The following is a 15307-nucleotide window of genomic DNA, read 5'->3' on the forward strand; positions in this document are numbered from 1 at the left end:
AGGACCTGTCAAGCAAGTTACCACCCGCTCGTCTTGAAGATTATACTTTGATATGATACCAGGAAGCACACCACCGAACCGGCCACCTTATCGTGTGAGCCGAGCCCAGAACGAAGAGATTATGAACCAAGTGAAAGACCTCTTGGAAAAGGGTCTTGTCCAGCCTAGTACTTCACCGTATTGCTCTCCAGTGTTGTTGGTTTAGAAGAAAGAATGATCTTGGAGAATGTGCATCGATTATAGAGCTCTCAACAAAATCACCATCAAGAACAGATTTTCGATTCCTAGGATCGATGATATACTCGATAAATTACAACGATCTCCGTGTTTTAGCAGGATTGATTTGAAGAGTGGATATTATCAGATCCGAATCGCGCTGGAAGACGTCTACAAGACAGGCTTTTGGATGACTTTTGGGCTATTTGAGTTTTTGGTGATGCCTTTTGGCTTAACCAATGCTCCTGCGACATTGAACTGGATGATGGACATGATTTTTCGAGAGTACAGGCTATTTGTTGGCACTTGCTTTGATAATATCATTGTTTTCTCCAAGGATGAGGCAGAACACAGAGATCATTTGCTTCAAGTCTTTCAGGCATTACGAGATCACAAGTTAGTGATTAATGCGAAGAAAAGTGAATTTTTCCTACCAGAGATACACTTTTTGGGACACATTGTGTCAGCAACAGGAGTGCAAATGGATCTGGCCAAGATAGAGACTATTCGTGATTGGCCCGATTTGAAGAATATCCATGAAGTTAGAAGCTTCTTGGGATTGTGTTCGTACTACAGGGGGTTCATTCGAAAGTTTGCAAAGGTTGCTTCTCCTTTGCATATCTTGACACAGAAAGGAGTACCTTTCTCGTGGGGACCCATAGAGGTGACTGCCTTTCAGACATTGAAAGAGAAATTGACTACGGGACCAGTTTTGACTTTGCCGGACTTGCAGAAGTCATTTGAAGTATATTGTGATGCTTGTGGTCGTGTCTGGGTGTGGTCTTAATGCAAGAAGGCCATGCCATTGCTTACGAGAGCCGATTGTTCTCAAGACCGGAATTGACAGCACATATTTATGAGAAAGAGCTTTTGGCGGTTATCCATGCTCTTACTTAGTGGCGGCACTACCTACTCGGAGCAGATTTTATTGTTTTTACAGACCATTAGAGTTTACGCTACTTCTTGTCACAGAAGCCGCTATCAGAAAAGCAGATGCGGTGGGCAAACATCTTGTCACAGTTTCACTTCCAGATTGTCCATTTGTAGGGATAGAAGAATTTGGTGGCAGATGCTTTGTCTCGGAAGTCGTTGGTTCTGGCTATTTCCGCGATACATTATAGGAGCTTTGAGGATATGGTCGACCAGTATGCCACAAATCCGGATTTTGCAGACGTTTTCACACGGATGCGGGATGGTGAGACAGTAGCGGGATATTCCATTCGGGATGGCTACTTGATGAGGAAAACCATGTTGTGCATTTCACAGTCGTCGAGGGAAAAGGTTATGACTGACTGTCACTGTCCGCCTTTTACGGGTCACTGCGGCATTGTTATCACCATGAAAGGGGTAGAGATATTTCTTTTGGGTGGGACTCAAGAAGGATGTGGAAGAGTTTGTGCGCAGTTGCTTGGTATGCTAGAAGGTCAAGTTTGACAGGCATAAAGCACAGGGATTGTTACAGCCTTTGCCCATACCCCACCGCCCCTGGGAAAGTATTACAATGGATTTCATCTCTCGAGAACACAGCGTAGGTACGATTGTTTATTGCCCAGGTCTTTAGATTACATGGCATGCTTGAGACGATTGTCTTCGACAGGGACCCCAGGTTCACGAGTTTGTTTCGGACGGCTATTTGGGAGAACATAGGCACGCGGTTGCAGTTCTCGTCATTGTTCCATCCGCAGACTGACGGGCAATCAGAGATTGCTAATTCTGTGGTACTGGATTTGTTGAAGTCTTCTTGGTTGGATCAGAAGACTACTTGGGAAAGGTTTTTACCTTTGGTGAAATATGCCTACAGAAACACGTTTGACTCTTTGATGGGGAAGATGCCATTTGAGATTTTTGAATTTGCTACGAAGGTTCTACCCTTCCTTAGCGCGAAAGATAAGATTTTTCTTTGAAGCCGACCAATTCACGAGGGACTTCGTCTGGAAGCATTTACAGAAATTTCAGGAAAGATAGAAAAAGGCAGCAGATCGCCATTGTTGCGATTTGAAATTGAAGGAGAAGAATTGGGTGCTCTTACATTATGGGAAGGCACGACAGAGAAAGAAAACAAAAGGGAAAGGAGCGGCTTCTTTGTAAGCCTAGCATGACATAGTGTGGACCTTTCCAAGTTTTCCGAAAAGATAAATAATATCTCCTTTGGACTGAAGCTTCCAGAATACTTGGGAGGATTCACAATGTTTTTTTAATGTGAGTCTCTTGAAGGCTTTTGAAGGCGATGTGCCTGATGATGGGAAGCTAGATGTGCAACCCGAAATGGACGAAAACGAGCAGATACTCGTTCCAGAACAGAAATTGGCACAGAAAGAAAGAAAGAAGTTAAGCGAACTGACGGTTCTTGGTTAAATTCAAGACCTACTTCGCATTGGATGCGAAGCGAATGGAGAAGGAAGACCTAGCAGATATTCCTCGGAATGTGAATCTTTACCTTGAAGCTTTTCGTTTAGCATAGTCTACTCCAAATGGAACCCAGAATTCAGCTTGGCCGGAGATATGGTACAGTGGGTTTGCACAAGAGGGGAGTTACTCCACTCCTTTGTCAACAGATGCCTCGATTTTTGAATACTAGAGTCACTGATGTCTCTTTGAGCTTCAGGGATACTGAGAGCTGACAATATTATGCTCGATGACTTTATGAAATGTAATTTCGAAAAATATTAAACTGACTTGTTCTCGACTTGTTTTTAAGTGCAGGAACTGATAGACGAAATGATTGCAGCATTTTGGTCTAAATGATCTCGAATAGACATGGTTGCAATAGGGGTTAGTCAATCGGGCATCTATGAGGTCCTGACTGGATTTAGATGTGATTGCTAACTACATTGTCGATAAATCATGGTCTAAGATCCGAATGAATGTTGAATGTCATGTGATGTCAAGTGATGTCCTGTGATGTGACTGTCGATTGGTACATGTGCTTGATGTGTGTTCCTAGTGCGTAGGTTTATGGCCTCCAAAAGCTGAAAATCAAAAGACGATTTTTGGCACTTGCTTTATTTTTATAAGCAAGAGAGAGAAAGAGCCTTTGCTTTATGGGAAAGCTTTTGATTTTCAGCTTTTGGAGCTCTGCTTTTGGCAACCCTTGTACTTTTAAATATGTGAGCAGGCCTCTCACAACTCTGAGCATCTGGACGCAGAGTCTGAGTGTGAGCGCCTGGCCACACTCTTGTACTTTGAACTCAGATCAATACAAAAAGAAATACTGAAAGGGGCACCAGTCTTTGGGGCCAATATCTCTAGGCACGGAACTCCGCCGGGCCAGTGTTGAATCGATTGTAAATTGTGAACTGTTTTGAAGTGGTTATTTGGTGCTATCGCGGTAGATTCTTGACTTGGAGTGTCCAAGTCTGTTACAGGATGAGATTCCCTGGGTATGTAATTTTAGTGCATTAAGACACCCGTGTACGGTCTGGGTGTGATGGCTAATTTTACTACGCCGGAATATCAAGAGTTCCGATTTGGACGAAAGAAGAAGCTAACTCCTTGATCAAAAGAGCCGAAAGGAGAAGCTAACTCCTTAACAAAAAGAGCAAACTGATTGTCACTCGGAATGTCCCTTGGAATTTTTTTTGAGATAACCTGAGATATGCTGTAATCGCGGACGATTACTCTCTTTCAAGAAGGGGAGATGTCACAAACTGCTGACGTATCAAAGTCCCGAAGAATAGAGCCAACTTGCAAATGCCGGCCGAGGGGCCTAAACCCTAAGAAGAACAAGTAACAGAAGAAGTCCTACCAACTTAAGGGGACCCCGTCCGATGGGGCCCCAAGTGACCTAAAGGAAATAAAGCAGGACCCACATACACACACACACACACACACACAAGAAATTGCGTAGCTGCTGATGACGTGGCAGATTTTCGAAAATTACCCGAGTTGATGATGTGGCAGGCTGTATGGATTTCCGTAAATTACGTTGGTAGCTTTTGGCATTGCTTTTGGGACCAGAAGCTTTTGAGTTTGAAGGCTTTTCATGTAAACTGCTTTTCATAGGCCAAGGGCCTTTAAATATGTGCTAAGGGCTCGTTCTCTGGCATGCTTCCTAGAGAAGGTGCAGAGTCTGGAGTATTGGCTTGTACTTTGTTGATGCAATATAAAGAAATACCGAAAGGGACGCCAAGGTTCGGGGCCAATACTCTCTGGGGTGGAATTCTGCCACTCCGTGTCGTGGGTCGTATCTCTCTTTCAGTTCAATTGTTATTGAAGTGCCTAAAGTCTGTTCAGTCTGTTCTTTTCTATTGGAACGTGGTGCCCGTCTTGTGACAACGTGTCAAATTTAATTGACTGTCCACCTTCCTTAAACTCTCGGACTTTGAGTAGGCCGAGGTGGGCCGTACTCGCGTGAATCTTCGTTGTGATCTCTTCCCGCATCTTCGGATGCAGAGGAAGTCGACTGATCTTTGTCTGAAGCCATAAGTACCGCGTAAAAAGAATCGGATTTCTTGTAGAAGAGAAATCGGCTGTGCTCTGATACCACTGTAACAGACTTGGACACACAAAGTCGAGATTCTACCGCGAAACCACAAGAATTCACTTCAACATAGTTCACAGTTCACAATTGATTCGACCGGCGAAGTTCCGCGTGTCACCAGCGTGTGACTACTATCTATCCTTTTTGTTGATTTCTTTCTTATTATCTATTTACTTTCACTTTTTGGAAACACCCCTCGGGAAATCTAACTGCCCTGCATTGCATAGCTAGTGTGGAACTGTCCAGAGGGAGTCCAGGCCTGAGGGCAAGAGAGCACTAGAGTTGGACAAGGACTATGGTTAGCCAAGTGGGGTCATTGAGTAGCCAAAGTGGAATCCTTTGCTACAGAGGCTACATTTCAGTTCTGGATGTGGCCGCAGTGTACAAAGAGGGTCGGATGACCTAGAAAGATACAATGGCAGCATCTCCTAAAATTTAGGGAACTGCTATTTTGGGACCTGAAAATGTGTTGGCGTCATTACCTCCGGAATGACAAAGGGAACATTTTCTTACTCTGCCGTGAAGTCAACTGGGCAACCGGTTGCGATATTTTTAGGCGGCAACCCCGAAACGGGAAAATGCTTGTAAAAGTGCCAAGTGGCACCTTCTGGTGCACTTGCCTTATGCAACAAGAAGTGGCGCTGAATTTGAAGAGGAGAGAGCCTCATTTTCAGATTTTGTCACAGGTTAAGAGCTATGGAGTGCTTGCTTTCCCTCTTATGCACAATGCGGTGCCAGGAGTGATGCCCTGCACGCTACGCACTGCCCTCTCTCTCCCCTTTGGCAGTATGTTATGCCCCTCTAGTGGGCTCTTCATTTGACCAATGTACAGTTGTGTGGGTTCATGCGCGATTGCCGAGGCAAGAGCCTCTTGCACAGGTACTGGATTAGCTAGCGGCTAATCCCCCCGCAGGTACAGGTGAATTCGGAGAGGTTTCACGCCAGAAATCTCGTCCGATTCAAAGGGCAAGTAGCCCTACAGGTGCGGGAGCTCGAGGACTTGCTAGGGATGCGACCGGCACGCGGAACGGAGCCCGAAACAGTGAATTACAGCCTGCTGTGTATTTTTGCAGGTTTAGGGTTTTGGCCCTAAACGGACCCTAATACCCCCAGGAGGTTCGGGGACGCAAGGGGACCGCTGTACAGGCGATCTGGCGTATTTTCAGGGCTGAAAACAGAGAATTCAGCGTGCTGCAGATTCTCTCCAGGTTTTGCAAAGTGCCCGTATGCGTCGGGAAAGTCAGTCAATGCGTGGGAATACTGACCGTGAAGGGTTCTAGTACAGTTATGCTGCCGAAATCGGGCTGGAACAGTGGAAATTCAGCCGAGTTTGTGCGGGGCAGCTTGTAGGAACCACAGCGTTTATTCCCTCTTTTGAACAATAAAGAAATACCGAAAGGGGCGCCTAAGTTAGGGGCCAATCTGGTGTCTGTCTACTCATACAGGTGCAATCTAGCAGCCTGTATCCCTCTCCCCTTTGTTGTGTCTTGAAAATACAAGTAAAATAGACGACTAATAATGGGTGAAAGCTAAATCAAGGTTTAAAGTAAAGTCTACCGCCCTTTTTGGATCATACAGGCCGGTTACACCGCGCCTAGAGATATTGGCCCCAAAGACTGGCGCCCCTTTCGGTATTTCTTTTTGTATTAATCTGCAACTCAAAAGTACAAGTGAGTGGTCGGACTCACTCTCACTGACTCTGCGTCCAGATGCTCTGAGAAGTGAGAGCTCAAACCACCATTAAATAAACTTACAAGGGATGCTAAAAGCAAAGCCCAAAAGCTTCAAAATCAAAAGCCTGTCTCTCTCTCTCTCACAAGCTCTCTCTTGAGAGAAAATAAAGTAAAAGCTCTCTCACTGCTTTCTCTTGCAAAATTGCGTAGCCAGAAAAACAGCCCAAAACTGCCCTAAATTTCGCCGCAAAAAGCGGATGTCCTTATAGCGTGCCACATGTCAGCCAGTCCCGTAGAATGCGCCGCTTTTAACGGGCCTCTCCGTACACTGCAGCCACGTCATCAATTCTGCCGGAATTCGTGGGACTGTCCATGCTTGAAGGAGTGTGTGTGTACTGGACAGCTAGCAGCCACGTCACCAGTTTGTGACATCCCCAATGGAAGCATCAGAAGAACAATACCTAGTACCCAACAATACCCTAGCATTTTCCCTCAAGCAATTTTGCACCAGATCAGCTAGTGTTTTTGCATCAGATCAGCTCTTAACGTTTTTTCATCAATATCATCATCTAGCGTTTTTGCAGATCATCACCATGGAGCAATCAGTATTTAACATTAACCATTGTATCAGCATTTGTGCAAGTAATTGAAGCAAGCATTGCTTTGGCAACAGAGCAAGGGGGCCCTTGAGTGTGGTTGGGATCCGACATGATGTGTTCTCTGTGTGTGTGTGTGTGTGTGCCTGTAAAGTGCAGCGGAAGTGAATGTTGAACTTTGCTCAAGATGAGTGCTCCGAACTGTGCTCAAGGGTTCCTTTTACTTACGGAAGGGAGAGCCTTCCGTTCCTTTAGTGAGAGAGTGCAATGGACACAAACAAAGTGAATGACACTGTGAATGAAGGTACTGAGACTGAGAGATAGAGAGAGAAGAATACGACACCAGAATGTTGTTGAACCCTCCTCCGAAGACCCCACTCTCTATGGCGAGAGGGGTCTACTTATGATTGCACAAATCTCTACAATGTTTGGACTTGCCGACGATGTCGACGACGATGAGGACGCCGACGAGACGGGCTGAAATCTGAAAATGCTAAAGGCTGAAATCTGCAAATCTTTATTTGCTGAATTCTGACTCTATGTCGATGACGATGGCGATGGCGATGATGTGACGACGACGTGCTGAAAATGCAGATGCTGAAATCTGCGTTTTCCGGATTGAAACTGCAAACTTCGATGGATCCCACCGTGCGGCGAGGAACTGCTGCGGGAAGGTGAGATCTACGAGGTTCGGACTTCTTTTGCGGGTTCTAAATGCTGAAAACTGAAAACTGAAAACGCTGATGCTTGTGGGGATTCCGTCGTGAAGATCTGCAAAAACGCTGAAGTGTCTTGCAGATGCAAAAACGCTAGGGCTGAAAATGGTCTTGCTGCGGAGAATCTGCTAACCTTGGGGCTTCTGCTTGGTCTGCTGTCGCTAGGGATCTGCAAGAGCAAAAACGCTTGCTCATCTGGTAAAACACGCTAGCTTTCTGCTGTAAAGCAAAAACGCTAGGGCATCTAGAGGTTCTACTGAGAAGTTACCTGTTGAGCGAGTGCTCCTGTTGCCTCTTTTGCCAGGAAGTGCTAGCTCTGGTTTCCTTATATATTATCTTATGCAAATTGCCCTACCCAGTTCCCAACAAAAGTCACTTAAAAATAATAAGTGAAAAATGTCAAAAATAGGGAAAATAGGTCTATGCATTGCAAAAATGCTACTGATGGGTTCTGACTGGAATTTGATGATCATGCTGTGTGCAACCCGAGGATATGCATCTAATCTAAGTGTCTGGACATGCACGGTCTGCGAACAAACTCACAAAAGTGTCAGATCACTTCCTATTCTAGACTGACTTAACTGAACTGAACCCTGGTCATGCTGTAGCTTGTCCATAGACACATAGGGTTGGATGTGTCACGTGACATCCTGAAACCGGCTTGTACTTTCAAAAAGGGCGGTAGACCTTAGACTTAAACCTTATTTGCTTTCACCCATTTAATTTGTCGCCCACTTTACCTGTACTTTCAAGACACAACAAAGGGGAAAGGGATACAGGCCGCTAGAATGCACCTGTATGAGAAGACCGACACCAGATTGGCCCCTAACTTAGGCGCCCCTTTCGGTATTTCTTTATTGTTTAAAAGAGGGAATAAACACTGTGGTTCCCTACAAGCTGCCCCGCACAAGCTTGGCTGAATTTCAACTGTTCCGGCCCGATTTCTCTAGCATAAGTGTACTAGGACCCTTCACAGTCAGTATTCCCACGCATTGAATGACTTTCCCGACGCATACGGGCACTTTGCAAAACCTGGCGAGAATCTGCAGCACGCTGAATTCTCTGTTTTCAGCCCCGAAAATGCGCCAGATCACTTGCACAGCGGTCCCCTCGCGTCCCCGAACCTCCTGGGGGTATTAGGGTCCGTTTAGGGCCAAAACCCTAAACCTGCAAAAATACACAATAGGCAGTAATTCACTGTTTCGGGCTCCGTTTTGCGTGCCGGTCGCATCCGTAGCAAGCCCTCGAGCTCCCGCACCTGTAGGGCTACTTGCCCTTTGAATCGGACGAGATTTCTGATGTGAAACCTCTCCGAATTCACCTGTACCTGCGGGGGATTTGAACGTCGAGGGTGGCTGGGGTCTGGTGGTGCTGGTAACTTTGTGACTTCAGAGGAAGAAACCGTAGAATAGAGCCAACCAGGTACTAACTTTTCCTTGCGAGGTGGGACCACCTCCACCGAAGGAGAACCGTCATCCACAACAGAATAAGAATCTGACATGGCATGATCGAGTGAAGTAATTGGCTGGGGTGTAGAGGGTACAGGGACAGGAACAGGGATAGGGGTAGGATCAGGTGTAGGAGGTGGACGAGGAGGAGGTAGGGAAGGTATAGGCTTGGATGCTGCCCCCTCTCCAGGTGTGCTGAAAAGCTCCATGAAAGTCACATTACGGCTAACTGTGGTGGTCTTGGCGTCAGGATCAGCCGGCTCAGAGGTGGGCGGCCGGACAGTGCAGTCTAAATGCATATGCAAAGGGTGGCCAGCCCGGAGGCACACTAGCCGTACATGCATGTCCTAGACGTGTGAAGCAGCAGAGTGGTGTAAGTCTAACAAAGGTGAGGACCACCATGGGTGAGAGGTCAGTCCTAGGCTCCAAAAATGGCCACATTGCACCCGTACAAATGGTTTATGGAGCTGAGATCTTGTAAATGTAAAGAATGAAACGCATGTTTGGAGGTCTCTTTATGTTTGACTGAATCAGAGAAATTGATACTCCCTCTCTAAGGCTTCATATTACAGTAATAGTTAGTTCAAAGCACAAAAAGTTTTTAGTATTTTGCCCTTGTCACACAAGCAGACAAACATCCAACCTTATGCTTAAGCTGCAGTATGTTTTGTTTCTTTTTGTAAGAGATTATGAATCTTCCATTTGATGTCTATGTTTTTGTAGTCTGTTATGTTTTCTCACGTGAATCCTTGCTGCTAATGTATACATTTCAGGTCTGTCTACAATGCAGAAAATTGGGCCATACATTGAAAAACTGTCCAAACAAATCAAATGAAGAGGAAAAGAAGTGCTACAATTGTGGAAGCTCTGGACATCGCTTAGCAGAGTGCAAGGAACCCTGGAAGAATGGTCTGTATATGGTTGATATCTTGTTATGATTGACTTATTGTTAGAGAGTCCTATTCATGTTTAGCCGATTCTCTTTTATATAAATATGCAAAATAGATGTTCATTGGTACTGTAGACGTGCTTCTAGCTGTTAAAGATCATATATACAAGAATTCACATGGATAATTTTACCTAATGGTGTTTCTAGGGGGTACAACTTTTGCGTTATGCTTTCTCTGCAAAAAGGAAGGTCATCTCAGCAAGAATTGTCCAGAGAATGCGCATGGAATCTATCCGAAGGTTTGTCTGGGAGCTTTGTGCCATTGCCCTTTTCAAAATTTACTGCAAAAAGCTTCTTCCTGTTCATCGTTTCTTTTTCCTGAGCGTTTTTGAATGTATTTGTTTATGGTGGACTGTTTACTGCAAATATATCTTTTTCAGCATCTGAATGGCAAAGCTATATTAACATCATTGGGATTCTTGAGTATTAGAATAGGTTAGCCTTGAGGTTCTAGTATCCTGCATGAAGCTACAGGGAGTCTTTTAAGCTGTTGTTCTCTGGCCTTACACCTGGGTGGACAACTTGTTGATAAAAGCAAGTAGTGGAAGATGTGGATCTTGTAGTTTTGAAGAAAGAGGAGGACAATCTCCTCTCTATAGAAACAAGTGAGTCTAGAAAAACTGTACTTTCTTTTTGTAATTCAAAGTTGCAGAGCTCTTGCGAGTGTAGGTAGGTAGTTCTTGTTCAGGGAAATACCCTAAAGTTGCTCTCATTAGGAAAGATTTCACTAATTTGTGAGTTGAAGACCCAAAAGACAATGCTTAGTTGACCCGTTGTACTCGTAGTGTATCTCAAGAGATCATCCAGTTGCTGCTGGAGAGTCTTGCTTGGTGAATGCTTGTGTTTTTATTAAGAGAGTCTTGGGGCCTTTGCTGTGCCGATATGTGACTTCTGTGGACATCGTTTCTTCTTTTCCCCAGTTGGTTCCTTTAATTGTATTTAGGTCTCTGGTTGATCTTCTAGTTTGGAAACATCTTCCATACTCAGGGCTGAAGCCTGGACCACATCTTTCTGTTCTCTTTCAAACATGCTGAAATGTACATGTGCGTGAACACAGGCCCACATCCATGAATGGTGTATGTGCACCATTAGGCTCTCCCACACACAATTCATGAGTGCATTAGCAGCATAATGTTGTATGCATACGCATGTGCAGTGTCCACCAACATTGCAGGTCTTGTGCTGCTGTTTCACACCTCTTTAACAGAACTGACGTGCTATCTGCCAGGGCTTGGCTTCAAGCGTTGTCAAATGTTATTTTGGGAATAATTCTGTAAAAGTTGTGACTAGAATGATGGTTTACTCAATCACAAGCTTTTCCTTTACAGGGAGGGTGCTGCAAAATTTGTGGAGGCATTACACATCTTGCTAAAGATTGTCCAGAGAAGGAGAAGGGTAGCAACACAAAATCTCATGGAGCTCAACGACATAAGCTAGTCATATGTAAGTGATAAGTAGAATACCCTTATATCTGATTCATACCTTTCAGTATCCTATGTGTTGAAAGCAATGGCTAAATATCATTTGCCTTGTGTGTTGCCAGCTACAGAAGCAGCACCCACGTCAGGAAACAATGCCAAGCGAGTTGTTTTCGGAGGTGGTGATGACTTGGATGATGATTTCGCTAGCTTAGAAGATAAGGATGAAGATGGAAAACCTGAAAAATCAAAACCTACCTCTTCGAAGCCTGTGGTAAAAAAGGCCAGGAAGTCTCCAAAAGTTGTAAACTTCAAGGACCAAAAACAGAGTTTCCGCATTGCTTGAAAATAGATGCATGGAATGAACACATGCTATTTATGTTGTATCTAGAGTCCCATGGATGGTCGTTTTGTCGCTTGCTCTAAATCATAGGCATGAGATTCAGAATCTTGCACATACCTAAACCTCCGTTGGCTATGACCACGATTGGGTCGCTAGATGAATGTGTGCACCAACAGGAAATTAGATGCAGATCCTTTAGTTGTGATCTGTCCCTAGCTAGACCTTTTCCTGCTGTGATCGTGATTGGGTTGTAAGGTTAGCATGCGTTCCAACAGTAATCATAGATGATTATCTTGACCTACTGACTCTGGTTCAGTGAAATGAAAGGCAAATTAGCGAAGGCAAAAAGAGAATTTTCGTTTTTTGCTGCAAGAAAAGTGCAGCGATTTGGCAATTTATTTTCTTTGGTGTTTCTGATAAATTGCCTTGTGAGGCATCTCAAAAAGATGCCAGAGTAAGACATCTTCTAGCTAGTGTGTCTTGATTGATTTTAAGAATTGAGTGATTCCGAAAACATTTTGTAAAACCCAGTTCAACTTTTAGGACTTGGCATCTCCAACATCGTTATGGCGTCTCCAACAACATAATGATGGCTTGTCCACTCCCCTTTTGACAGCAGGCACATTCTCTCTTTGACATATTTTACCTGCATGCATTCAATGTTTTCTTCCTCCTCTTACAAGCCAGCATGAATATTACTCGACTGGATCTAGCCAAATTGGTGTATGATCTAACAATCTCAGCTTTCAAAGTACACTACCTCTTGGCATAGTTTGTCAACCAACAGTTTGACTTGGTTTGCATGTCAACGTCTTTAATAATGCTCCTTGCACTTAAAATGCAGTCATATGTGGCACTTCCAATCTCATCAAGAATCTGCTTGCCCATGTCCTTGCATGAGGTCTCATGCCTTCAAAACACATACCTAGGATCTAGAGGGAGGTCCTCACTCAATATCCCTTGACAATAGCCAAAGCTCCTTGGCCTTGCCGTTGTTGGATGTATCCTCTTGCCATGAGAGTGCATTTCAAGGGATTGCATGTCAATAACTTGTTGGGCTTTCAAAAGTACACTACACTTGACATACATACAGTCCAAATTGTTGCAACACATTGCTTCTTTTTTCAACAACCTTTGGCCATAAATCCCTTCATGAGTTTGTTGTCCATGTCAATGCCTGGCGTAATGCCATATGCCTTCAAATTGCAAGCATAGATGATTACATTTCGGAAATGCCTTCACTTTGCTCAATGCCCCGCACCCTTGCCTAGTCACACGTATGATTGTCTTTTCCTTAACAATCTAACAAACAACATGGTCTTTCCCTTGTGGTATATGAATAACTTTCCACTATGGAGAGAAACCTTTTTTGGAATGAGGAAAAAGGTTTTGCAAAACCTCATGTAAATGTGGGCAAGATCCTTATTAGCATGATTTTAGCCTTCAAGAACTAGTTGCTTTTGAAAGCTGCAAGGTTAGGTGTAGCACGTCACCTTTCAAATCCATTGGTTTTTGTCCTACATTCTTCCATGTATTTTAACTCGATGTATGCAAACGAATCATGCTTCACCTTATGCGTTGGACCATGCCACATTATCTAATCATTTGATTATGAGCTCAAGTGCATCCTAGCTCATAACCGCAATACCGTCTTAGGAAGTGATTACAATCCATCTCATGGGCATACCAGGTGCATGATTTGCACTATAGTCTTGTGGTAAAGCTTGCAAATTTAGAGAGAGTTTGCTTGACAAGAAGCCTTTTCATCACAAACATTCTAATGATGCTTACAAACTTACCAATATCTGAATTAGAGTTCTTTGGTAGTTGCATTCACATCAATTAGAGTTAGAAAATAATAAGTAAGGTTGTTATGAGAAGTAAACAGAAGCATTCTAGTTTGCCCCAAGCGTGCTCTTGCTGTTGGCCTAAGAAAGCCGATTTTCATCTTACAGTGTCGTCGGATATTGTTTTTGATAGGTGAGCTGGGATAGCAGTGGGCTACTGGATGTAAGAGAGAGGAGCGAAAAAAGAGAAAAACGCTGCAATAGACATCCACATGAACACTGCTTTTATTAAATATGCTAAAATTTATACAAAAGATGGTTGGTCTCAACCCTAAGAATCATCAAAGTAATTTAACCCATAATCTTCTTCACCCTCGAAAGAGAAAAGGTGATTGTACCCCTCTATGTTTCATGAATCTGCTCCCCAATAATCTCAAAACATTCTCCAGAGAAAGGGGAAGAAAACCTGATCTCCTTTCCCCTGAGAGAGAGAGAGAGAGAGAGAGAGAGAGAGAGAGAGAGAGAGAGAAAGTTCTCTTCCTCCCACAAATCCCTTGCTTGTTGATTACTTATGCTGCTCTTTGTAGCTTCCTTAAGCTTCTCCTCATTTCCCTCTCGTTGCCTTCTTCTCCCCCAAGTTTGAGAGAGAGAGAGAGAGAGAGAGAGAGAGAGAGAGAAGAGATTTCTCCATGCTTTTTTCCTCCCCTCAAGAGCATGCAAGAGCCCTCCCTTCTTCTCCCCATTGCCTTCTCCTTTTGGTCAAGAAGGCCATAGGGGAGTGGTAGAAAAAACGTGCAATTCTTCTTTGCACTTCGCACTATCCAATGGTCAAGATCACATTAACTTTGATTGTTGACATTTCAAGTCATTTCAAATAAACCTCACACCATAAAATTGTAATAGTTGATTGTTCACACCATGGCTTGCTTAATAAACTATGAAGAATATTTATTTGAATTGCTGGTATGCAATGTTAAAATGCTGTTTGACATACACACACACACACACACACACACACACACACACATGAGAAAGAACCTTACAAATGTACTCGTAATCATGACCCTTTTAAGTTTTCTTTGTAATGAAGCGTTACTATACTCATTTGAACATTTTCATTATGAAAGTGTGTATGTGTGTGTGCACGCGCGTATATATGTGTGCACGTGCATCTCTCTCTCTCTCTCTCTCTCTCTCTCTCTCTCTCTCTCTCAAATGTGTTCTAATAATTGCTCAATTTATTATAGTAAAAAATGTTGCCTTCTTGAGGCCATTGTGAAGTCTTCGCTTTGTTTCCTCCTCAACATGTAAAAATTTCCTTCCTTGCCAACGACAGCGACATAGTAGCTGAGTTGGGAAGGTGCACCGTTTTCGTTGCAAGCGGTGCCAAAACCTTACACCTAAGCTTGATGATAATTTTTCTTCTCTCTATCGGCTCTATCCGACCTAGGCCTACTCAATAGTCAACGCGAGCTCCCAAATGCTCTTCCTCTTGTTGTCTGCACGCCTTGCCTTTTCTTCCTTTGTTGGCACCGCTTTAAATTCCAAAAGGGAGTGTGGGATCTATGGTGAGATCATTGAGCACCTTGTCGGCTCCGAGATTACTTTTAGCGGCGTCGACTCACATTTCGTGTGAGAGTAATCTCGGTCCCATACCATCACGAAAAACGTGAGTGCTCGT

General features: G+C 44.0%; 1 protein-coding gene across 1 annotated transcript in view; it reads left to right on the forward strand.

Annotated features, from left to right (window-relative positions):
- LOC147457865 (VASCULAR-RELATED NAC-DOMAIN 6) overlaps positions 1-12192 on the forward strand; it is a 72562-nt gene extending 60370 nt beyond the window's left edge. Inside the window, exons 2-5 of the mRNA XM_086512648.1 lie at positions 9903-10038; positions 10226-10317; positions 11407-11521; positions 11622-12192. Of these exons, the coding sequence (XP_086368774.1) occupies positions 9903-10038; positions 10226-10317; positions 11407-11521; positions 11622-11842 (564 nt within the window). The 3' untranslated portion in view covers positions 11843-12192. The remainder of the gene's footprint in view (positions 1-9902; positions 10039-10225; positions 10318-11406; positions 11522-11621) is intronic.
- Positions 12193-15307: the final 3115 nt, after the last annotated feature.

Source organism: Adiantum capillus-veneris, chromosome 5, assembly GCF_014529385.1.
Source record: "Adiantum capillus-veneris isolate H3 chromosome 5, ASM1452938v2, whole genome shotgun sequence".
Classification (NCBI taxonomy): domain Eukaryota; kingdom Viridiplantae; phylum Streptophyta; class Polypodiopsida; order Polypodiales; family Pteridaceae; genus Adiantum; species Adiantum capillus-veneris.